Genomic DNA, 26,524 nt, shown 5'->3' on the forward strand with positions numbered 1-26,524 from the left:
CTGGAGGAGGCATCAGATATATAATGCAGAGTTTTACTTAATCAGTCAAACATGGGGGAGGCACCGAGTATACTCGTAGCTATCGCCACACAACTGCAAAGACCCAGGGTACAGTCCTGATGTCAGGTTCTGTCTATGTGAAGTTTGCACACTCTCGCAACTTTCTCCCAGATTCTCCCACCACCCAAAGACATGCATGTTGGCAAATTAATTGGCCACTGTAAATTGAACCTAGTTTGTCGAATCTGGGGCCAATTGATGAGAAAGTGGGGAGAAAAAAAACGGGGCTAACGTAGGATTGGAGTAAATGGGTGGCTGATGAACGGCAGCTGAAGAGCGTCGAAAGCAACTTTTTCTGTGATGTAGCTCTTTATGAATCCCTCAGGAACGATGCCGGTGAGGAGAAGAGAAGGGGCGTGACGGAAGCCAAAATGGGGGAAGGAAAAAAGAGAGGAGGTGGAGGGAGGGGAGAAATTACTGCACGTTAGAGAATTCAACCTTCAGGTTGGAGGCTATCCCAATGGAGTATGAAATGCTGTTTCTCCAACCTGAGAGTAACCTCGTCGTGGCAGTAAAGGGGGCTGTGGATGACGCATCAGAATGGGAATGGGAAACAGAGTTAAAAAGGGTGGCAAACCACATGTATAATTAATATATAATAATATATATTATTCCTCACTGACCTGACCTCCAACAAGATCACCCTTGTTACAGCTTTTAGCCAGCTCAAAAATCCCGCAAACCTGTTAACTTTGCAGTAAATAGACACAATTAACAATTTAAAGAATTGACAAAATGAGTAAGTCCCTTTCCTATCATTTTCTCTGGAATCCACCAGATAAACTATGTAAAAGGAAGAAACATCCTGATGGCACCCGATATCTATTCTGCAGGGTTATGTTACCTGTAGGTCCCGATCCACGTTATCTTCTTCCTGTGAAGAGAAAGAGACCGTAGGTTTATGGTGCCAACAACGGAGTGAGCTCATTCAGATGCCTTTGGGAAATGCAGCTGCCACCTTACAGACAGATAACGCATTTAAAGATTAAAGATTCATTTTGTCACATGTACATCAAAACATACAGTGAAATGTCTTTTATTATTTTTATTTTATTAGGATAAAGTGTGGAGTTGGCCCTGCCAGCTCTTCAAGACGTGCTGCCCACCAATCCCCCAATTTAACCCTAGCCTAGTCACAAGGCAATTGAACCTATAACTGGTATGTCTTTGGACTGTGGGAGGAAACCGGAGCCCCCGGAGGAAACCCATGCGGTCACGGAGATAACGGATAAACTCCTGGCAGGCAGCGGCAGGAACTGAACCCGGGTCGCCTGTACTGTAAAGCGTTGTGATAGCCATTGTACTGTGTCGGTGACCAATCCAGTCGGAACGTGCTGGGGGCTGCACAGAAGTGCTGTCATGTTTCCAGCAGTGACGTAGCATGCCCACAACTCACTAACCCTAACTCATACACCTTTGGAATGTGGGTGGAAAGCGGAGCATCCACAGGAAACCTAGCCAGTCACAGGGAGGATGCACAAACTCCTTAGAGACAATGGTGGGGATTGAACCTACCTCTTACAGTTGGTGATGCAGAGGGCTACGCCAACCTCGAACTACATGCTACCCATTTAGACAGGTATGTGGAGAGAAAAGGCCTCATAATCAGCATCAGAATCAGTTTTCTGGGCCAAACACAGGCAAATGGGACCAGCTCACCTGGGCATCTTGATTGCATGAACAGATTAGGTCAAAGGGTCCATTTCTATGCTGTACAAGCAATGCCAATATGAAGGAGCGCGAAAGTAGGCGTAATTGATGCGTGAAATAGGTCTAATTGACAAATAAACATCGGCCAGAACTCGAGGGCAATTTGTTGTTGAAATAGGCCCAGGGGATTGGAGAGCATTGACTAAAGATGGAGGTTGGGTAGATGGTTAAACTAATTCTTCATCTGAAAGATTGCTATTTTAACTGCAGACACTCTTGCCATAAAAAGTTTTAGGAACGGCTTCTACCCCCAACAGATCTCTGAACAGGCCATGAACCTATAAGCACCACCTCACTCTCCCTCTTTCGCAGAATTTATTTATTTTAGTTCTTCATGTAATTTACAGCAATTTTTATCCATTGTACTACCAACTCAAAACAGCAACTTGCATGATCTGGTCAGTAATAGTAAAACTGATGCTGATTCTGAACATTAACCTTTGATCATCTAGTGATATCTGCAAAAAGGGTTGAATTTATGATCTGACGAATCAGGCTCTGGTGGAGCCATACGTTGAGTGGTAGCCAGTAACACAAAAACTGCTGGGGCAACTCGGCAGGTCCAGCAGTGCCTATGGCAGGGGCTTCCAACCTTTTCTATGCCGTAGAGCCTTACCGTTAACCGAGGGGTCCGTTGACCCCAGTTTGGGAACCCCTGATCTATGGAGAGCAATAAGGAGTCAAAACTCTGCATCAGGACTGGAAAGGAAGGGGGAAGAAGCCACAATAAGAAGGCGAAGGAGGGGAAGCTGGAAGGTGGTAGGTGCAACCAGGTGAGAGGGAAGGTGGGTAGGTGAGGGACTGGGGATGAAGTGCGAGGTGATAGGTGGAAGAGGTAAAGGGCTGAGGAAGAGGGGATCTGATCGGAGAGGGGGGTGAACCACAGGAGAAAGGGAAGGAGGAGGAGTACCAGAATGGTGTGATGGACAGATAAGGAGAAGAGAAGGGATAACGGGGAGTCAGAATGGGGAAGGGAAAAGGAGAGAAGGGAGCAGAGGTGTACAAATGGTTTTATGTTACGATACTGATCCAATATGTAGATAGGCCTACTAGAGGAGAAGCCAGACAAGATCTCCTTAGAGGGAATGAACCAGGTCAAGTGTCTCATCTCTCAGTGGGTGAACATTTTGGAGACAGTGACCACACCTCCCTGACCTTTACCCTAGCCTTGGACAGAGATAGGAGCAGGCTGTATGGGAAAGTATTTAATTGGGGGAGGAGAATTATGATGCTATTGGGCAGGAATTTGGGAGCATAACCTGGGAACGGATGTGCTCTGGAAAAAGCACAATAGAAATGTGGAGGTATTGTAGGCAGGGGCTTCTGGATAGGTTTGCCCCATTAAGGCAAGGAAAGGATGGTAGGGTGGAAGAACCATGGTTGACAAGAGATGTGGAACATCTTGTCAAGTGGAAGAATGAAGCTCAATTACAATTTGGGAAACAAGGATTCTAGAGAGTTACAAAGTAGCCAAGAAGAGGCTGAAGAAGGGTTGGAAGGAGGCTCGAGAAGTTGTTGAAGAAAGAAGGTTTAAGGAAATCCTGGACACATTCTACACATATGTGAAGAACAGGAGGATGACTACACTGAGGGCAGGTCCAACCAGGAATAGAAGAAGAAACATGTGCCTGGAATCAGAGGAGGTAGCGGAAGTCCGTAATGAATACTTTGCTTGTGTTTTAACAGTGAGATGGACCCTGACATTCGTGAGGACAGTGTAAAGCAGGCTAGTATGCTAGAACATGCCAACATTAAAAAAGAGGATTAGTTGGAACTTTTGAGAGTTATAAGCCCTCTTTACATTCCTTTAACCAAAATTGAACATAGTACTCCATTTTCTAAACAATGTTACATACAGCCACATTTAAATAAATGCATTTCCAGCTTATTCATTTTAGACGTCCTTGAAATAATGAGTTCTTTGCTTAAAATTGGCCCAATGTTTGCTAGTACTCTCGAATTTTTCTCCAAGTTTCTCTTAATTTATTTCAAACTTCTTCTGCCTTCTCCACCCAATCCCTGGATGCCCTGATGGAATCTGTGAGATGAGGGTAGGGTAGGGAGGCTGGCAGGTGACTGGTGGAACTAAACAGGAAGGTGTGATAGGCAGATGGAATCAGGATGGGGGAGGGACAAGAGTGAGCGAACAAAAAGGAGAAAGTTCATGTAACCTCCAGAAGGACGTGGTTATGCAGGAAAGGGTGAAGAAGAGATTCATAAGTATATTGCTGGGACTGAATAGGCTATTTAGGTGGGGGCATTTTCCCTGGAACGGAGGAGAACAAACAGGACATAAAAATGTCGTGAAATGTCTAGGTAGGGTGTCACAGCACGGGGGAGTCAAAAGGTGATATGGAAACATGACTTGAGAGGCAGGTTTTTAAACTGAGGGAGTTGATGGGTATATGGGACAAGATGTAGAGACAGGTACAATTACAATGTTTAAAAGACATTTGGACAGATTGCGGATAACAAAGGTTGAGATGGATAAAAGTTGCTGATGAATGCAGCAGGCCAGGCAGCATCTCTAGGAAGAGGTACAGTCGACGTTTCGGGCCGAGACCCTTCGCCTGTACCTCTTCCTAGAGATGCTGCCTGGCCTGCTGCGTTCACCAGCAAATTTTATGTGTGTTGCTTGAAACTCCAACATCCGCAGATTTCCTCGTGTTAAGGTTGAGATGGATATGGTAACCACTTGTTTCCTTTGATCAAACTCATTATTCCAACCAAAGCGCAGTATAACTTCATGACCTCTCTGTTTCTCTTCTCCCCCACCACCACTCTGCTTCACCTAGATCCTCATAATGATCTTGCACTTTATTGTTTACCTACACAGCACTTTCGCTGTACCTGTAACAGTTTATTGTGAATTGTCTTTCTTACTTTGTTCTACCTTGACACACCCTGTATTGATTTTATCTACAGAAACAGTATGCAAGGCAAGAGTTTTACTGTACCTCAGCACATGTGACAATGATATACCAACTCTAGTTCCACCTGTCCATCATCTTCTCCCCATCTATTTCGATTTATGGCCTACCAGCTTCTATCCCTGTGCATCCCCAACTCCATACTCTTATATTCCTGTCAATCTTTCCTGTTCTCTCTCAAATCTCAAGCCAAAATGCTGACCTACAGCTTTTGCCTGCACCGGTGCTGCTCGACCAGATGAGATCTTCTAGCTTACTGTTTTGTTGTCCCACTTAAAAAAGCAGAAAGTTGTATCTCTCAATGAGCCCCCACCCCTGCCCCATTCCTCTAAACGCTCACGAATGTGGCTTCCATCTCCGTTCAGAGGACAGTGCTTTATCTCTGGGAAACTATCGTCTAAAAGTTCTTCAATGCCAACTTCAACTCTTCTTCAGAGCAGCACATTTTCTTCACAAGAGGAAAAAACAATCGAGTAAGAATAAGGCAGACAACGGAAGAATTCAGAGCTTCATAAACAGTGAGTACCGAGTGATAAAAGTAATGTAAAAAAATGGAACAGAAATGGCTGACTACATCGGAAAGATTGATGTGTTTGATTACACTACAGATAACTGGAATATGTATACTGAATAGATTCAGTAGTATTTTAAACAAAAGGTATAGCCAATGTGAAATAAGGGCCACTTTTGCTGAGTACATTGGACCTTAAAGGCATACTGTTTGCTTAGAAATTTAACTGCTCCAAGCAAACCAGCCGAAATGAGCTTTGCTGAACTGTGAGAGTAATGCAGGAACGTTTAGAACCAAAACCATTTTTGATTGCAGAACACTTTAGGTTTCATAAGCAGAATCAAAAAGAAATGGAGTCTATTTTGGTGTACATGACTGAACTGAATGGATTGTCTGAGAATTGTCAGTTCAGAGATGTGTTTAATGATGCACTGAGACATCACTTAGTTTGTGGAATCTTACAAGAGAGCATTCAAAAATGTTAAAACACAACTTACATTTGAAAGAGCAGGTGAAATAGCTGTATCAATGGAAACAGCAAACAGAGACACAATTGAATTACAGTCAGGAGTGAATACGAGTATGAACAAAATTTTGAAATCTAAACAGAAACGTGTCTGGCTGAATAAACTGTGTTATTCTTGTGGCAGGAGCTCACAAACACCAGACCAAAGTCAGACTTATGGGTGAAACTTGCAGAAAATGCAACAAAGTAGGACATATACAAAGAGCATGTCAGGCAGACAAAAATAAATGGACTTCTCAGGAAAGAGAAAAGGCTAAAATGTTACATTGCAGTTTCTAAAAGAGCATTAAAATGCAGTCTATTGATGAAAAATCTGATAATGATGAGAGTGATATAGGACTGGGTAGAGTGACAGGATCCTGAATTATCCCTATGAACTGTGCTTTTAAAAAGCAAGAGAGAGGAAGAGAGAGAGAGAGAGGCAAAGACTGCTCACAGTTTGTTTGGAATTTCTGCAAGGACACTTCCAACTTCTGAGTTCCTACAGAGAGAGAAGGGAGGAGCTACTTGATGGACAGCTGGTGTTCAGCACAACAGTGTTTAAACCAGCGTAATTGCTTGTTTCACAGGACACGCAGACGCACAAGGATGTGGTGAAGTTACCACTAGCCTGTCCAGGTGCCCACGAGTGTGGGACTGAGGATCAATTCTGAGGGATCGATCTGTGATTATTAGTGCATGAAAGAGTGACCTTGTGGAGTCTACTAGTGTGTCTAACCCTCGCCTGGGTTGGTAGACTATCACTTGAAGACGGTGCTCTTCACTTGGTCAAGTTTGGCTACCTTGGAAGTTTCAGAGGACAACTGGAAGATCGACGGTGTCAGCTCATCTGAAGACTCAAATCTCTCCCTCTCTCTCGCTCTCTGTCCATCACTACTCAACTTAATACCACGAACTGAACCGAACTTTACTCATCACCGTAAGACTGTATCCATTTACCTCTAGGCATGAAGAAGCTTGTTTTTTATATTTCCACACATATATATATATATAAAATCATTGCTAACCCGTTTGATATGTCTGAATTTTATTATTGTATTGCATAGTTACTAATAAATACTATTAGTTAATAGCAATACCAGACTCCATAGTGTTTTCCATTTCTGCTGGCTCTTTAACCCATCACAGGGTACGTGACGGTAGCTTAAGATTTATAATATAAAAACTAATAATAGACAAGCAATCTGGCTTACACAAAAAGTAAATGGAAAGTTAACTAAAATGGAATTGGACATTGGCTTGGCTGTATTAGTCATTCCACAAAATGAGTTGGAATGACATTTCAAAGACACTAAAATGCAAATATCCAACTAGGAACTTCTATGGAGTAAAGATAACTCCTGTGGGAATGAAATACAACAACCAACAAGCCAGATTGGGCTTGTATGTGTTAAAAACAGGAGGGCCAAAATTGTGGGGTGTGAGCAGCTGAGACAACTACAACTTGATTGGACATGCGTTCACCATTTGAATGCCAAATCCGCTACAATAAAGTCAACTGAAAGCGGAATAAAAAAGATTATGCATGATGCCATAACTACATCCATGCTGAACACCATGAATTGTTGCCCAATAAAGGACAAACAGGTGTTGGTGCCAGCCTCTGTGCCTCTGGTTGGAAAGCATATTAGACAAGAAAGGTCCTTACAGCTCAGAGGAATCGCGACAATAATAAAAGCAATGGTCCAACTACAGTAGTTTATGTAGGCGACATATCTGAGAAAGCTTCTGGTATGTTAATCAGGCAGTTACTTGGTTTTAAGCTGGAAGAAAGTTCAAGGGGCTTCAGGAAAGTTGCAAGCACTCAGCTTTTGTGAGTATAAAGAACCGGACTCTACTCTGCGTGCATTAAGGTTATTGCATGAACTTCAAATGGGAGGAAAAAAGCTGCTTCTAAAAGTAGATGCAAAGACTAAAGCCCAGGTGGATAAAAGAAAGGTCAAGTGAAAGGAGTCATTTATAGGCATCCGTTAGTCTTGTGAGACCATGGATTTGCGCCTTGGAAGGTTTCTCAGGGCACAGGCCTGGGCGAGGTTGTATGGAAGGCCAGTAGTTGCCCATGCTGCAAGTCTCCCCTCTCCACGCTGTGACGAGAATACACATAAATTAAGATGTTTGCTGGCCTGGGCTAGCATCAGTGGCATCAGCAGTTGGTCTGCCACCTGTCCTCAGGGGAGGGAGAGATAAGGAACAATGAAGCAGCATTTGGAGATGTTAATGAAGGAGCCACCAGTCTGGGTATTGTCAAGATCGGCTCCCCCTTTGAACCCTGAACTGTTTGAAGTGATGGACAGGCGATCTGGAGATGTGTAATGAAGGGACGGGAGAGAGAGCTGTCTGGAGCGGCTCCCCCTTTGAACCCTGAACTGTTTGAAGTGATGGACAGGCGATACCCCAGCAGGGGGATAAAAAGAGACAGGTTCGCTAAGGCAGGGCACATACGACACTCGAGGTAACGAGACCCTGGAAGCGGTGCACCTCTCACGAGTCGGTGGGAAGTACCAGGCCATAAACGCACAGGGTGGAAAGGTACGATCAGCGGGAACCCGGTGTGTGTCCGCCCTTGCTTGGGTGCCGGGTTCACTACAGGGGATCGACCGCATCTGGAGGAGGGGTCACAGTCGGTGACCTCAGGTGACATCACAAAGGACTCGCCCGAAAGCTGCTTGTGAGCAATATCGCAGGTCTGTGAGTGGAAACCATTCTGAATGATCAGTCGTTCTCGTTCTCTCTCTCCTTCCCCCCCCACGTTGTCCATCACCATGGCAACGATTACTGCGAACTGAACTAAATTGAACTGGACTTTGTGTCACTCTGAAACTGGTCATTTACCCCTAGACAACGATAGAGCTTGATTAATCCTGTTATCTTAATTCTGTGCACATGTGTGTTTATCATTGCTGAACTGTTGCATTTATTATCCTCTCGATTACTGTGTTGCTTGTTTCTTTAATAAAACTTTCTTAGTTCTAGTAATCCAGACTCCAACTGAGTGATCCATTTCTGCTGGTTTGGCAACCCAGTTACGGGGTACGTAACATAAGTGGGGTTCTCGTCCGGGATTTTGAACGCTAAATTTGAGACGGAGTAAATTGGGTTAAAATTCCCGAAAGAAAGAAAAGACAAACAGCAGAAATGGAGGCTGAGGAATTTATAAAGGCGCCGACCTTGGAGGCATTAGAGGATGCCAGGAAATCGGAATTGGTAGCTATGGCCAAACAGTTGAATCTTGCTAAGGGGAAGTCGACAATGAGGAGAGAGGAGATACACAGAGCTATCATAGAGCACTATGTATCTAAAGGTGTGTTTCCCCAAGGCGAGCTGGAGGTGGTGTCTATTGAAAAACCGGCTGGAGCTGCGGTACAGGTGCAGCTCGAAAAACTGAGACTCAAGCACGAGTTCCGGGTACGACAGTTGGAGCGAGAAGAGAAGGAGAGAGAGGTAGAAAGGCAAGAGAGAGAGAGACAGTTGGAAAGAGAAGAGAAAGAGAGAGAGAGACAGTTGGAGAGAGAAGAGAAAGAGAGAGAGAGACAGTTGGAGAGAGAAGAGAAAGAGAGAGAGAGTCAGTTGCAGCGAGAGGAGAAACAGAGGGAAAGGGAATTCGAGTTGGAGAAGTTAAAGATAAGGGCCGAGCAGGGGCTCGTGCCGAACCAAGGTGGAGGGTTCCGGGCGACCCAGGAGGTTAGGCTGGTTCCCCCATTTGACGATACCGACGTGGATCGGTACTTCCTCCATTTCGAAAAAGTGGCTATAAGTCAGGACTGGCCGAGGGATAAGTGGGCTGTTTTACTTCAGAGTGTACTGAAAGGGAAAGCTCAAGAAGCTTACTCAGCTTTGTCCGCGGAAGATGCCCAGAGGTATGAGGTGGTGAAAGAGGCCATCCTCAGGATTTATGAGTTGGTCCCGGAGGCATACCGGCAGAGGTTCCGGAATGCGAGGAAGCAGTGGGACCGCACGTATTTGGAGTTTGCCCGTGAGATGCAGACATATTGTGAGCGTTGGTGCGCCTCGAAGGGGTAGAGGGGGATTATGACAGACTGCTACAACTGATCCTGATTGAGCAGTTTAAAGGTTGTGTCCCTGAGGGTATGAGACCCTACCTCGATGAGAAGGAGGCAGCCACGTTAGCCGCAACTGCTAAGTTAGCGGATGAGTATGCGTTGACGCATAAAATGAAGTTTGCCCCGAGTAAAGGCTACCAGAAGAGTAGTCAGGACGGCGGGGAGAGTCCGCCGGAAAAGTCAGAAAGTAAGCCGGGGACTAGTGAGAAGGATAAGGTAGACCGGGAGCAGTCTGGCAGGAAGTCTCCTGGGGTCGTCTGTTATAATTGCGGGAAAGTCGGACACTTTGCGTCCAGGTGCTTTGCCCCAAAGAAGGAGACGAGAAAAGGGAAGACAGCGATTTTGACTGGCTGTATCGAGCTGTTAAGCGAACCGCTAGGGAAGGACAGGTCTGCCAAAGTTCAGGAAGGGCGCGAGAGGTTTATCTCGGCCGGATTGGTGTCAGTGAAGGAGGGGTTAAAACCAGTTCCAGTGCGGATCTGGAGAGACACGGGAGTGTGTCAGTCACTAATACTGAAGAGTGTATTAGAGTTTAGATCAGAGACCCGGATTGGGGAGGTCAAGGTCAAAGGTGTTGGGGAAGGGACAGAGTCAGTCCCTTCGCACCAGATACACTTACAAAGCAACCTGGTCTCTGGACTAGTCACGATCGGGGTGAGGTCCGAATTACCGATGAAAGGCGTGGAAGTCTTGCTCGGTAATGATCTCGAAGGGGGAATCGTATTCCCAGTCGTGAGATTGACAGGTCGGCCTGCCAGCATTGAGGTCCCGCCCATGGACTCACAGGTTCATCATGGGGCTGCGGTGGTAAATTTAGCTGAAACGTTTCTGCCAGTCTTGTACGAGACGGGGTAGAAAATGAAAAGAAGGAGTGTAGTGAGACAAGAGGTAGTGAGGGAGCTGGGACAGACATAGCAGCAGCCAGGAAAGAATTTGTGCAGACGCAGGAGCGAGATGAGGGGCTGATGGTTTTGGCAGAGACAGCTCTCTCTGACATAGACTTGACAAGGGAACTAGTAGTCTATTGTGTGGAGGAGGAAGTGCTAAGGAAGAAAGGGAGACCAAGTACCGTGCCCGCAGATGAGGAATGGGGGGTGGTGCAAAAGAGTTATGGGGATGAGGTTTTTAACATGGCCCACGAGGTACCCCCCGGTGGACATTTTGCAGTGCTGGAGGAAACAGTTGGTGGAATCATGAAAGAGGTTTACCGGCTGCCCAGGGGGAAGGATGTTATTGATCATGACCGACGCGAACTGAGACGGTCACAGGCTTTTGATATGCTAACAAACCTAGTCGGTGTTAGCATGGAAATCAATGAAGCTAGGGGCCCCCTGATAAGAGAAAAAAACCATTTTGAAAAGATTAGTATGGGATCAATCAGATGGGAGAAGGCTATTGTTTTGGCCAGGTCTACTGATAAGGTCTCTCCCTTAATCCCCAAACAAAGTGACTCTTTAGGAGAAGTAATTAAACGACTCACACCCGTGTGTTTGATTGTCCCGAGGCGATGCAAAAAACTGGGACGTTGGGTGGTGTCTGTTATAATAGGCCAGCCTAGTAAACAACACACATATAGAATGAGTAATTCAGTGACTAAAGGGCTGATGAACACAGAGGTGTGTATTGGCAATTTAATACGGCTGTCTGAAGCCAGCTTGGTAGTGAACCTTGAAAAAAATGAGTTCGGCCACGCGAAGGTCACTTACCTGGGAATTGTGGTGACACAGGGGCAGCTGGCAGCGATGCAAGCTACAGTGCAGGCTATCGCTGACCTCCCAACCCCGACAGACAAGAGGGCCCTCAGAAGGCTCTTGGAGAAGGTGGGGTACTGTAGGAAGTTTTGCAATAACTCTGCGGTCACTACCCCTCCCCCTCCTACTAAGCCCTTGCAAGAGAAAACTAAGTCGGAATGGGACGACCCTTGTTGTTATGGTCTGGGACAAAACCAAATGAGAGGTTACATTGATCGCAATTCATCAGTGTTTTTGGCCACTATGAAGTTTGCTAAATTGGAGCCTGGTCTAAGGGATTATAAATACCACATATAAAAGAAACAGAAAATGTGATTGCTGACTGTCTGTCAAGGTGCTGACAACTTCAAATTCTCTGTATTAGCCAAATAGCTGATAAAGATGTATATTTGTGTGTATCAAATAATGTACTCATGTTTGTAATTTTTACCCCGGTAAAAATCCTTAAAGGGGGCAAGTGTGATGAGAATACACATAAATTAAGATGTTTGCTGGCCTGGGCTAGCATCAGTGGCATCAGCAGTTGGTCTGCCACCTGTCCTCAGGGGAGGGAGAGATAAGGCACACAATGAAGCAGCATTTGGAGATGTTAATGAAGGAGCCATCAGTCTGGGTATTGTCTAGAGCGGCTCCCCCTTTGAACCCTGAACTGTTTGAAGTGATGGACAGGCGATACCCCAGCAGGGGGATAAAAAGGGACAGGTTCGCTAAGGTAGGGCACACACGATACTCGAGGTAACGAGACCCTGGAAGCGGTGCACCTCTCACGAGTCGGTGGGAAGTACCAGGCCATAAACGCACAGGGTGGAAAGGTATGATCAGCGGGAACCCGGTGTGTGTCCACCCTCGCTTGGGTGCCGGGTTCACTGCAGAGGATCGACCGCATCTGGAGGAGGGGTCACAGTCGGTGACCTCAGGTGACATCACAAAGGACTCGCCCGAAAGCTGCTTGTGAGCAATATCGCAGGTCTGTGAGTGGAAGCCGTTCTGAATGATCAGTCGTTCTCGTTCTCTCTCTCCCTCCCCCCACGTTGTCCATCGCCATGGCAACGATACTGCGAACTGAACTAAATTGAACTGGACTTTGTGTCACTTTGAAATTGGTCATTTACCCCTAGACAACGATAGCGCTTGATTAATCCTGTTATCTTAATTCTGTGCACATGTGTGTTTATCATTGCTGAACTGTTGCATTTATTATCCTCTCGATTACTGTGTTGCTTGTTTCTTTAATAAAACTTTCTTAGTTCTGTAATCCAGACTCCAACTGAGTGATCCATTTCTGCTGGTTTGGCAACCCAGTTACGGGGTACGTAACAACGCCACTGATGTTATCCAAGGGAAGGGCATTACAACCCATACAGCTTGGCACCAGTGTCATCACAGAGCAATGTGTGGTTAAGTGCCTTGCTCAAGGACACCTCAGCCAAGGCTCGAACTAGCGACCTTCGGATCACTAGACTGACACCTTAACCACTTGGCCACAGAGTCAATGAGTCAATGGAAATATGAAAAAAGAGGATTCATTAGATGATGTTGTCAATGATAAAACTAAGAAGAGAGAAGGGAACAAAAAAGGATTAATAAGAGAATACACCAATGAACTATCCCTTCCCAAGTTCAAGGTACACATCCTAGAAAAAAGAAAGAGGGGAAAAAAGAGGAGGATGACTCTAAGTGCAATGGAAATGGAAGAGGATAAATAGACTTAATTTCTCAAGAAACTAGTAAATAGAGATATTCGCAAGAAACTAGAAGAAGAAATAGGAAGGAAAGAAAAAGAAAGACAAGAAGTTGAGAAGGAGAGAAGAGATAGAGAGAAAGAAGCAGGGAGAGGGAGAGGAGCAAGGATCGAATTAGATTCAGGTAGAAAAGCCAAGGAAAGAAGAAGAGAGATGTCCAGAGTTGTCACAACCACTTCCTGCAATCTCAGAGAGAAAATCCCTACAATCACCATGGAGGAGGCCCCAGAGTCTTAGATTGGCTTTGTTTTTGTTTAATGAGATGCAGGACAGAATAGGCCCTTCCGACTCTTCAAGCCACACTGCCCAGCAATGCCCCAATTTATCACGGGATAATTTACAATAGCCAATTAACCTACCAACCGGTACACCTTTGGACTTTGGGAGGAAACCAGAGCACCCGGAGGAAACCCACACAGTCATAGAGACAACTTACAAACTCTTTACAGGCAGCAGCAGGGATTGAACCCATGTCATCTGGTCATCGGTACTAACCACTATCTACCTTCACTGCCACAAGTCTCACCTGCCAAGCAGAGTAACCACACTTGTCAGGAAAGACGTTAACTCACAAGAGTAAGAAATCCTTCACAGCAGTTAAATCTTTAAACCTGAAAGGGACAATTTACAGTTTAATATTCTGTGTATGTTTATGCAGTAATTGTATTATATATATATATATATATATATATATACACACACACATAAAGTATGTACATAATTTGAGATGCATTCTATATTAAGTTGGAGTTTAGAGCTAAGCAGGATGGAGTGTTGAGTATTTAATATATCAGTAACATTTGAGCAATATTGTGAATATATATTTTGATTGAACATTCTTTGTTGCTTAAATAATTTATTATGATTATATGTACGAAATACATGAATTGCATATGTCATGACACTACGATGTCATATGTTCACACCTCACTTAAAGTAAAAACAAAGTTAGACTCACATTTCCAACTCATCTTTTTTTTTCAGCTAGTTAATGTTTTGGAGTTACAAAACATAACAAAAACTATTTGGTGATTTTGGCATTTCTGCTGCTTGAAGGGAAGTTTGTCTCTTTGAGTTGGAGTTTTCCAATTTATTGAACAACAGAGCCCTTAAAAACACAACCACAAGAGATTCTGCAGATGCCGTGATCCAGAGTAACACATACAAAATGCTGGAGGAGCTCAGCAGGTCAGGTAGCATATATGGAGAGGAATAAAGAGAAAGCAGAGCATTTTGGGTCAAGACCGTTCATCAAGCCACAAAACACAAAACAAAGTACAAAAAAGTTTGACAATATATGTCCTTACCAAATCTTCAGGTTCATTACCATCAGCATCTATACCAGAAAATAAGAAAGTTGTCAAGATTATATTTGTCTCAACTATTCTGGTCAATTGAATGAGCAGATAGTAAATCAGTTGGCCAATCTCTAATACATTAACCAGTCTGTCGGTTTCTGAGAGTCATAAGAGTCATTATGACAAGAAGCTCATCTCAACACAAGCCAGCTTGTTGGGAAGAGATTAAAGTTCGGGGTGGCAACAGTCAATACTTGGATCCTTTGAACACCCAATGGGGTTCAACTGCAAAAAGAAACAGGCAACTCTACAGTTTAGGAGCAGACAGGAGAATCAGGCTGATGATCACTGACTTATCAAAGTTCAAAATAAGTGTATTATCAAAGTATGTATATGTCACCATATACAACCCCGAGATTCATTTGCTTGCAGGCATTCACAGTAAAACAAAAAATACAATAAAGTCAATGAAAATCTACACCCAAACAAAAACTGACACATAACCAATGAGCAAAGAAAAACAAATGTGGGTGGGTGGGTGGATCTGATAACAAGAGCTGTGGAGTCCTTGGAAGTTAGTCCATAGATCATGAAATGAGTTGTTTAGTAGCAGTACAGTGCACAGCCATAAAATCACTACAAAGTGCAAAGGAACCTGAAGCCCCTCACTCAAAGATTCAGGAACCCTTTGTTCCCTCAGCCAACAGATTTCTGAATGTCCATAAACCCATGAACGCCATCTCATTATTCCTTTTGTATTTGGACGATTTATTAATTTATATATTTTTGAAATTTATAGTGGACATGAACAGTTACCTTTTTAGAACAACATAAAACACAGAACAATACAGCACAGGAACAGGCCCTTCATGCCACAATGTTGTGCCAAGCCAGCTAAATAGTAAATTAAAAAATACTTCAAAAACTAATCCTTCCTATCTATACACTGTCCACATCCCTCCATCTTCCTCATATTTATGTGTGTATCTAAACATCTCTTAAAAGCTTCTAATGTACTTGCCTCTACCACCATACCAGACAGCACATTCCAGGCGTCTGCCACTCTCTGAGTAAAAAACTTACCCCTCACATCCTCTTCGAGCCTACGCCCTCTCACCTTTGATGCTTGCCCTTTTGAGTGACTTTCAGTTCTTTTATAGGGAACATCATCAATTGGCGCTATTACTAATCCACTTTGGCTAATTAGTGTGTTGGCTGACTTCACACACCGAGGATGGAAAGTGAGGCAAGTGTTAACTTGTAACCAGGTCCATTAATTAATAATCAAGATCATTGATAATAATGAATCATTCATGGTTATGATCAGAGACTGGAGTTGGAGCCCAGTGTCTGCGAGACTGAAAATCTGGGCCCAAGGACTGGAGGCCCAGATGTGGCCTATCCTGGAGTCGGAGACCTTTGTTGTTGGGAGGGAAGGAAAGGGGCTTGCTTTGCTGTTGTCTTCTTTTGTTCCATTGTTGCTGCTGTCTCCATTGTTCTCTGTCCTGCGTTGTGTTGTTGTTTTGAACATTGTGGGCGTGCTATGTCGGTACAGGAATGTATGGTGACACTTGCATGCTGCTGGTTGTTGATACAGATGACGCATTTCACTGTATGTTTCAAAGTACATGTGATAAATAAATCTGAATCTGAAATTCAGTTTTCTGTCTGGGCCTTGTCATTGGAATCTCTTTCATATGAATTGGAATTTAGGAGACTTTACTGGAACATTCAGAAACATAACACATATTGAGAGTTTGGTCGGGTCTTGAGAAAGATCACCGTACAATAAGATGGACACCTGACCTTACGGTTATGATCTTGCACTTTAATGTCTACCTGCACTTAAACTTTCTCTGTAGCTATTACACCTGACTCTGAATTGTTATTGTTCTGACTCAATGCATTGTGTAATGGTCATATGAATACTGTGCAAGACAAGCTTTTCACTGTATCTTGGTGGGTGTAGTAAACCAACACCAATACCAATGCCTTAATTCCAAAGTTCCCTTCCAAAAGGGGTTGGATGAGGTAAGGTATTGCTCTACAACTCTAATAACTCAACAAAGAGAGCACGGAACTTCAGATGTTAAGTTTCTTCAAACCAAGCGCAATCACAGACTCTCTCCTGAGTTACAGTAGATGAGCCCCACTCCCTCTTGATCTAATTCTACCAGGCCCACACCATGGCCTGATATTGGGGGGAGATTTCCATTTCATCTTGGATAAGGAACAAAGCTAATCATAATTCCAACCAATGGACAGGACACTGAAGGACAGATTGCACTATAGTCGCAAACCCACCTTCAGCTTGCTCCTTAAGCCGGATGATCTCTTCAGCCACCAGATCATATTCATTGTCGTACCTACTCATCAAGGTTTCAGCCGCGGCCACAGGAATCTCCTTTGCATGGAACAGTTCCCGGAGCCTCCTAGTACTTTTCTCTGCCTGCCGAGAAGAGGAGAGAGTTGTGAGATTTCACAGTTTTAATAATTGCCTTTCACTATTTTAAGCACCAATTTATGGTAAACAAGTTGGCAGGAGACACTAAAGTATATGGCAATGAAGAAGCACATCAAAAATTACCAGGGGATCTTGCTCAGCAAGGTAAGGGGGCTGAGGAACAGAAAACAGACATCAATTCAGATTAGTGTGTGATGCTGCATTTCAGAAAGTCAAATCAAAACAGGACTCCCACAGAGAACAGTAGGCCCCTGAGAAGAGATGTAGAACAGAGGAATCTTGGAGTTCAGGTTCATAGTTCACTGAAAGCAAAGTCACAAGTAGACAATGTGGTGAAGAAAGCTTTTGGCAAGCTGCCCTTCATTAGTGAAAGCTTTGAGTATAGAAATTGGGATTTTATGATGCAGTTGTTCACTGGTGAGGCTACACTAAATGCATTGTTTGATTAAGTGTTCTTATTCATTTAAATAATTAATTATGGGGTGTGTATATATAAAAGTATGTAAATGGCATACATCATCATGCCACCACATCATATGTGTGCGTATTGCTGAAGTAAAGAACAACCTAAGACCCGTTCCCCTGGGCTCCCAGCATTTGCCTTTCAATTAGTTTAATGTTTTGGAGTTACAAAACATAGCAGTGACTACGAGGTATTTTTAAAAAGAACCCGAGATGACCACCTCCTGTTAAAGCATAATGAGATGTTTGAGTTTTTTTAAAAGGCACAATGAGAAATGGTCCTGTTTAAAAAAGAAGTTCAACATGTTTCCCTCGCAAAAGGAAAGGCAATCAAGTTTTGAAAAAAGGCAGAAAGTAGAAGAATTCAGGATTCATAAACAATCGGTACCAGCTTATAATCATTATTAAAAAAAAAAGCAAAAGTAGCTGGATACATCAGAACGATACACCCATTCCATTGCACAATGGATAACTGGCTCTTGTATACTGAGCAAATTGAGCAGTATTTTAAAGCAAATTAAATAGCCAATTAGAAACAGGTTTTGCTGAGTGCATTAGATTTAAAAGCATACAGTTTGCTTAGAAATCTCACAGCTCCAACCAAACCAGTTGAAATTAAGTTTGCTGATGTTATGAAAGTAAAGCAGGAACATTTAGAACCAAAAACATTGCTGATTGCCGAACCCATACGTATCATTGAAGATTCAAATATCAAGGTGAAAAAGGCGAATGTGGTGAAGACCATGGCGGGCAGTAGCTGGGTCAGCAGCGTGGCAGTCGCTCTTCATGGGAAGACTGTGTTTGAGTGGCCTTGGTTCTGATGGGAGGATGTTTTCAAAATTCTGAGATTTATGGGATTATTGGATTGTAGTTGGGGTCTGAGGTTCTTACTGTTTTATTCTGTGTGGTCAATCTGTTGGTTTTTGTGTGTGGGAGAAGGGGTTAGAGGTTTGGTGCTGTGGTGCTGTTCTTTTTTGTAGATGGGTTTTGGGGGTTTGATGTTGTTACTGTTTATTTTGTGAGGGAGGGGGTTGGGAGTTAGATGTTATTTTTGCTGTTTTTTTTTACAAGGGAGGAGGTTGGTGGTTTGGGGTTTTTGGTGTTCTGGCTGCCATCTACTGGGTGGGTGATCTGTTGTTTTGTGTGCAAGGGAGGAGATGGGAGGTTTGGGGTTTGAAAGTTCTGTTTGTTTTTCTTTTTGTGTGGGGAGGGGCGTTGGTGTCTTTTCTTTCAACAACTTCATGGTTTTTCTGTATTCCATGGCTATCTGGAGAAGATAAATATCAGAGTAGTATTGTACATGCATACTTTGACAATAAAATAAACCTTTCAATCTTTGAACCTTTGTTTAATAAGGAGAATCAAAAGGAAGGGGAGTCCATTTCGCCATACACGGCTGAATTGAAGAGGTTGTCTGAGCATTTTCAGTACAGTGATGTGCTTAATGATGCACTGAGATATTGTTTAGTTTGTGGAATCTTACAAGAAAGCATTTAAAAGTGGCTCCTAACTGAAGCACTTACATTTAAAAGAACAGTTGAAATTGCTGTATCAATGGAAACAGCAGACAGAGAGGAGATTGAGTTGCAGTCAGGAATGAAAGTGAGCTTGAACAAAATGACAATGTCTAAACAGAAACCAGCGTGTTGGCTATCGTTGTGGTAGGGGCTCACACACACCAGACCAATGCCGGCTTAAAGACGAAACCTGCAGGAAATGCAACAAAATAAGACACATACAAAGAGCATGTCAGGCAGACAAAAATAAATGCACAGGGAAGAGAAAAAGCTAAAAGGTCAAGTTGCAGTTTCACAAAGAGCACTAATCTGCATACCGTTGATGAAAATTCTGAGGAGAGTGACACAGGACTGTGTAGCCTTGAGATTTAAAATGTGAAAACTAAATATAGACAATCAGTCCGCCAGACTGTCCCGCCAGAGAAAGCAGGATCTCCCAGTGGCCACACATTTTAATTCCACGTCCCATTCCCATTCTGATATGTCTATCCACAGCCTCCTCTACTGTCAAGATGAAGCCACACTCAGGTTGGAGAAACAACACCCTATATTCCATCTGGGTAGCCTCCAACCTGATTGCATGAACATTGACTTCTCTAACTTCCGTTAATGCCCCTCCTCCCCCTCATACCCCATCCCTTATTTATTTATTTTTATATATTTATATTCTTTTTCTCTCTCTCTCTCCTTTTTATCCCTCTGTCCCTCTCACTATACCCATTGCCCATCCTCTGGGTTTTTCCCCCCTTCCCCTTTTCCTTCTCCCTGGGCCTCCTGTCCCATGATCCTCTCATATCCCCTTTGCCAATCACTTGTCCAGCTCTTGGCTCCATCCCTCCCCCTCCTGTCTTCTCCTATCATTTTTGATCTCCCCCCCCTCCCACTTTCAAATCTCTGACTAGCTCTTCCTTCAGTTAGTCCTGACGAAGGGTCTCGGCCCAAAATGTCGACTGTACCTCTTCCTAGAAATGCTGCCTGGCCTGCTGCGTTCACCAGCAACTTTTCTTGAAATTTCAGCATCTGCAGATTTCCTCGTGTTTGCGTTTTTAAATGGACAAACAATATGGGTTACACCAGAAGTGAACCAGCAAATTCATTAAAATGGAATTGGGCACCGACTGGGCTATTTCAGCAATTCCACAAAATGAGTTTGATCCTCTTTGTCAGGAAAGGTGTTATTCCACAAGAGTAAGAAATTCCCCACAACGAGTGAAATGGGTTGTTTTCATCAAATCAGCAAGGATAGTGCTGGGGGCAGCCCACAGCAGCATCCTGTTTCTGGCGCCCACAACTCATTAACCCTAACCCGTACACCTTTGGAATGTGGGAGGAACCTAAAGCACCCGGAGGAAACCTACGTGATCATGGGGAGGACGTACAATCTCCTTACAGACAGCGGTGGGAATTGAACGCTCATACCAGTCACTGTTGCCGTATATAGATTAGCTTATGCCGTATGTAAAATATATCGAAACCTTATTGTGAAATGTGTCACTTTGTGTCAAATCAAATCAGCGAGGATTGTACGGGCAGCCCACAAGTGTTGCCATGCTTCCACTGCCAACAAAGCATGCCCAAAACTCACTAATTCTAACAGTAGGAGGAAACCGGAGGAAACGCGGTGGGATTCCCGGTCTTACAGCCAGTGCTGTAAAGCGTTGTGCTAACGACTGAGCTACCGCGTCTGTCTGACAGGCCAGAACTGTTTTCCTTGGAGCAGAGAAGAATGAGCAATGATTTTATAAAGATCCAATTCAAAGGGCCAATATCCAAACCGGAAGCTTTGTCCTGCCTGGAATCTGGGAGTTGTGACCACAAATGCAGCTTCTCACACGTACTAACGGCGGGAGGAGAGAGAGCAGCGCGCCGCCCGTCCGCAGCCCTCGAGTGAAAAATGATATCCTATCCGTTAAATATTGGTCGTAGACAATTCTGATTTGATGGAGATGGACGTGAAAGCACAGAGGAACATCTGGAAAAATTTCTGAAACGCTCGTTCACTGCTGTTGTTACTGCGTGATGGGGAATCTTTCGGAGGGAAGGCCTCAAGATCCCCGGCTTTGCCTGCTGTTGGCGACCGACTTGGAGGTCGAATCATTTGGATAGAGATGGTGCTCAGTACTTGGTGTCGGAGAGCTGATCAGAGGGCGAAGTTTTCCAATGACTCAGAGTCGGACTGTGGTCGGGTATGGCAGGGAGAGTTTTTCTTCCTTCTCTCCGTCTGCGTGAGATGTGGGACATTTGAGAGACTTTGAACTTTTTACTGTGCTCATGGACTTCTTCATCAAGTTATGGTATTGTTGCACTGTTGTAACTATATGTTATAATGATGTGGTTTTGTCAGTTTTTTTCAGTCTTGGTCTGTCCTGTGTTTTGTGATATCACACCGGAGAAAATATTGTATCATTTCGTAAAGCATGCATTACTAAATGACAATAAAAGAGAACTGCGTGTCCTCGTAATCTAATCTAAAGTAGAGTACTAGGCCTGCTTTGCCTGGAGAGGACATTGTAATTGGTATCTCAGTTTCACAGCCTCAAGAACGTTCCAGGTATCTGACCCAAATAGAACATAGATCATAGAAGAGTACAGTACAGGAACAGGCCCCTAGCCCATAAAGTTGTGCCAAACTAGCTAAAAACACCCAAACACTAACCCCACATACCTACACCTTGTCCATATCCCTCCATCTTCCTTCAACGCATGTGCCGATCCAAACGTCTCTTAAAAGCTTCTAATGTACTTTCGTCTACCACCACACCAGACAGCACATTCCAGGCATCCACCACTCTCTGAGTAAAATGCTTACCCCTCACGTTCCCCTCTCACCTTCAATGCATGCCTTCTCATATTAGATATTTCATTCCTGGGAAACAGATAGTCTCTGTCCACTCCATCTGTGCCTCTCGTAAACTTGTAAACCTCTATCGGATTTCTCCTCAGCCTCCGGCACTCCAGAGAAGACAACCCTGGTTTATCCAGCCTTTCGCAATAGCACATGCCCTCTAAACTAGGCAGCATCCAGGTAAACCTCTTCCCCACCCTCTCCAAAGCCTCAACAACCTTCCTACAGTGGGGAGACCAGAACTCTCTGCGATACTCCAGACATGGCCCAATCTCTGGGTCTAAAGCTCTCTGTTTAATCAGAGAGCTTGCTGTTACAGAAAATCATGACGCAGGAGTTTCTCCTGGGGACAATCCCCACCACCGCCCTTTCTCCAACCTTGTAATGTTGGTGTGGGGGTTCAGGGGTCACTAACTATTGAAATTGTAGGTCAATGGCCTACACACAGTAGAGTTATCCCTGTGGGGTGGAAGAGAATTGACACATAAGAAAACATCTGTTCAAGATGGCTCCGACTTCAGGTCAAGATAGCGCCCGAGTCCAACGCTCCTTCAGTCAACACCGTCTGGGTAGATCATGAAACTATATATTTTGCTTCTTTTGTGTCTTTTACGTTTTTCATCTTGGATGTGATTCTGGAACTGTTGGAGCCTGTGGTCTGCAGATTGGAGATCGTTTGGGTGTTTTAGTGCTCTGCAGTCTCCGAGAGGATTCCCGGAGGCAGAGGCAGCGTGTGCACGAACCTTGTGGCAAGGAGGCTGCAGGATGGGGTGTGAGCCAATGTTCGACTCCATTTTGCTGATTGAAGTGACAAGGAAGACTAAAACATCAAGGCAAATGCAGAGGGTGAGCCTCCCTTTTCATCGCTGGTGGGATTACTCTACTGCTAGAGAGGGGAGACTGCCTGTTCATTGCTAGGGGCAGGGGAGTCACTCTGCTATTGGAGAGGGAAAAGCCCGGCACTGTGTATGGAGAATATTACCCAGGTTTTCTGCATTTTGGAGATGGACTTGGACCACAGACTTTTTCTCAGTCTTATAGTTTTTTATGTTCTATGTTTATCGCCGGATCTTTCTCATTTTTTTTTGTATGCGGGGCAGGGGGATTTGGGGGCCAATGTGCCTGTTCCATTTTTGTTCATTTTTTTTGTGCGGGGAGGAGGGATTTGGGGGTTGATGTTAATGCTGCTATTCTCTTCTTTCTTGGTTTCCCGGCTATCTAGAGAAGAAGGATCTCAGTGTTATATACTTTGATAATAAATGAACCTTTGACTCAATGTATTCACAATATATGAAAGGTCTGGTGAGCTGATGTGTTAGTAGCTCTAAAGTCACAGGCTAATAAAAACAGGAAGTGCAATCAGCTCTCAGCAGCTCAGGAACATTTGCGCTCAGAGGGGAAGAAGAGTGAATGTTTCAGGTCCCAGAAATGTCTCAGGCTTGAGATGTTAGCACCACCGGGGAGGGGGAACAGAAACCTATAGACCCACGCTCAGTGCTTTGGGGACAACAACTTCCTCTCTGCCATCAGCTTTTCCAATGGTCCATGAATCTATGAACATTCTTTGCACTATTTAGTTACTTAGTAATTTTTAAAGTTTTTGCACTGTATTGCTGTGACAAAATAACAAATTCCTCATCAGATAAATCAGTGATAATAAATTCCATTCTGACTCTTCCCACAGATACTGGAATCTGGAAGAGGGGACCGAGTGTAGAGTATCTAAGTTTGCTAATGATACTAAATTGAGTAGAAAAGCAAATTGTGCAGAAGATACAGAGAGATTGCAGAGAGATATAGATAGGTTAAGTGAGTGGGCAAGGGTCTGGCAGATGGAGTACGATGTTGGTAAATGCGAGTTCATCCACTTTGAAAGGAAAATGAAAGCAGGTTATTATTTAAATGGTAAAAAATTGCAGCACGCTGCTGTGCAGAGGGTCCTGGGAATCTTTGTGCATGAATCACAAAAGGTTGGTTTAGCAGGTAGAGCAGGCTATCAGGAAGGCGAATGGAATGTTGGCCTTCATTTCTAGAGGGATTGAATTTAATAGCAGGGAGGTTATGCTGCAACTGTACAGGGTACTAGTGAGGCCACACCTGGAGTACTGTGTGCAGTTCTGGTCTCCTTACTTAAAGAAGGATATACTGGCTTTGGAGGCAGTGCAGAGGAGGTTCACCAGGTTGATTCCAGAGGTGAAGGGGTTAGACCATGAGGAGAGATTGAATCGCCTGGGACTACACTTGCTGGAATTCTGAATATTGAGAAGATACCTTCTAGAAACGTATAAAATTATGAAAGGGATAGATAAAATAGAGGCAGAAAAGTTGTTTCCACTGGTAGGAGAGTCTAGAACTAGGGGACAGAGCCTCAAGATTCGGGAGAGTAGATTTAGGATGGAGATGAGGAGGAACTGCTTTCCCAGAAGGTGGTGAATCTGTGGAATTCTCTGCCCACTGAAGCAGTGGAGGCTACCTCAGTACATATATTTAAGACCAGGTTGGATAGATTCTTGCATAGTAGGGTATTAAGGGTTTTGGGGAAAAGGCAGGTAAAGTGGAGATGAGTCCATGGCCAGATCAGCCATGATCTTATTGAACGGCAGAACAGGCTCGACGGACCAGATGGACTACTCCTGCTCCTATTTCTTATGTTCTTATACTGCCTGATCTCTTGAGTGTTTACGTCATTTTCTGCTGGCTTCCAACAGCTGCAGTTTTATATATGTGCATTCAGTAACCACTTTATTAGAAACATCTGCTCTTTAATGCAAATATCTAGTCGACCAATCATTTGGCAGCAAGTCAATGCATAAAAGCATGCAAACATGGACAAGAGGTTCAGTCGATGTTGAGACCAAGCATCAGAATGGGGAAGAAATGTGATCTAAGTGACTTTGGCCATGGAGCAATTATTGGTGCCAAACAGGATGGCTTGAGTATCTCAGAAACTGCTGATCTCTGGGATTTTCACACACACACACACACACACACACACACACACACACGCACAGTCTCTAGATTTTACAGAGAATGTTGTGAAAAACAAAAAAAAAATCCAGTGAAAGGCAAGACTTTTTAATGAGAGCGGTCAGAGGAGAGTGGCCAGACTGGTTCAAGTTGACGGGAAGGCAATAGTAACTCAAGTAACCACGTGTTATGACAGTGGTGTGTGGGACAGCATCGCTGAATTCACAACACGCCCAACCTTAAAGTGGACGGGTTCCAGCAGCAGAAGGACACACTGGGTTCCAGCAGCAGAAGGACACACCGGGTTCTGTTCCTATCCTAATAAAGTGGCCACTGAGTCTATAATGTTAACCCTGTAGAGTGGGAGTGAATCAACACATGAAAACACACAATGCTCTCATATAAAGGACCTAACAAACTGATGTGCTATTATAAAACCACGGGCTAATAAAAACAAGAAGAACAATCACCTCCGAACAGCTCAGGAACGCCTGCACTCAAAGGGGAAGAAACGTTAATGTTTCCGGTCCCAGAAACGACTCCGACGTGAAACATTACCACCAACGGGGCGGGGGAACAGGAGTGTGAGGACCCACACTCATTGATTCAAGGACAACTACTTCCCCTCTGCCGTCGGATTTCCAAATAGTTTATGAACCCATGAACATTTCCCTTTTTGGTACTATTTAGTAATTTTGAAATTTAGTAATTTTAAGTCTTTGCACTTGTAATACCCCAGTTTAAAACCATACTTTATTTTATTAACACAATTATGGTGTTGGGCATTTTCTGCAGATTTTCTCAACATGCGATGAGTTCCTTTAATTACATTATACAATAAGGTATTTCTTTTTTTTTTGCAGTTTGAAATAATAGTTCTGTTGATTAAGCTGTATTAGCCAATAGGATTTGTCTTGTTAACATGTTTTTTTTCCAAGAGAGAATGCAGGAAGAAGAACAGGAAGCTGTTGGCCCTTGGCTTGGTACAGTTTAAAAATTTTTGTCAATACATTTTCAATCTAAGCTTATGCTGGTGTGATTTATTACTTCCTGGTGAATGGTAAATTTGCATGGGTGGGTCGGTATTCATATAGTTAATAGTCTGAATTTCCCTTTGAAGAAATATTTAAACTTTTATGCTTTTGTGTTTATCCGAATCATATTGTCTCTAGACCTGCTTATATATAGGAAATGGCCTCCTCATCATTATTCCCCATGCATTGTAGAGTTACGTTGTTGTTAGGTTGAATTCACAGTAGTAGCCAACTCATTATGAGCCTCCGGTGAGAGGGTCACACACTTTACTGTTGTAACAAGATAATGAATTCCATGTCAGACAAGTCAGTGATAAGAAATCCGATCTGATGTATATTAGTGAACTCTGCCCTTGTGTGTGGAGTTTGGCTGCGTTTCCTGAAGGACTGAAGAGCTGCTAACTCAGAGATCTGTGTCAGATACCCGGGAAGGTCCTGAGGCTAGAATTATATTGGCCTCCACTGACAGAGCAAATGAGAGGTTGCATTTAGAGTTAGCGAGCCATGCAGCATGGAGGACACAGGTCTGAATGTCAAAGGAACTCAGCACGTCAGGTAGTATCTATGATGGAAAACAAACTGTTGATGTTTTGGGCCGAGACCCTTCACAAGGGATTGGGGCTTAAATGTAATCAGGAGGCAAGGA

General features: G+C 43.9%; 1 protein-coding gene across 1 annotated transcript in view; it reads right to left on the reverse strand.

The window, feature by feature from the left end:
- LOC134339470 (shiftless antiviral inhibitor of ribosomal frameshifting protein homolog) overlaps window positions 1-26,524 on the reverse strand; it is a 47,526-nt gene that overhangs the window by 11,125 nt on the left and 9,877 nt on the right. The window contains exons 2-4 of the mRNA XM_063036008.1: window positions 16,894-17,038; window positions 14,599-14,627; window positions 905-934 (exon numbers count right to left, since the gene is read on the reverse strand). Coding sequence (XP_062892078.1) covers window positions 905-934; window positions 14,599-14,627; window positions 16,894-17,038 — 204 coding nt within the window. The remainder of the gene's footprint in view (window positions 1-904; window positions 935-14,598; window positions 14,628-16,893; window positions 17,039-26,524) is intronic.

This window comes from Mobula hypostoma, chromosome 29 (assembly GCF_963921235.1).
Source record: "Mobula hypostoma chromosome 29, sMobHyp1.1, whole genome shotgun sequence".
Taxonomy (NCBI): Eukaryota; Metazoa; Chordata; class Chondrichthyes; order Myliobatiformes; family Myliobatidae; genus Mobula; species Mobula hypostoma.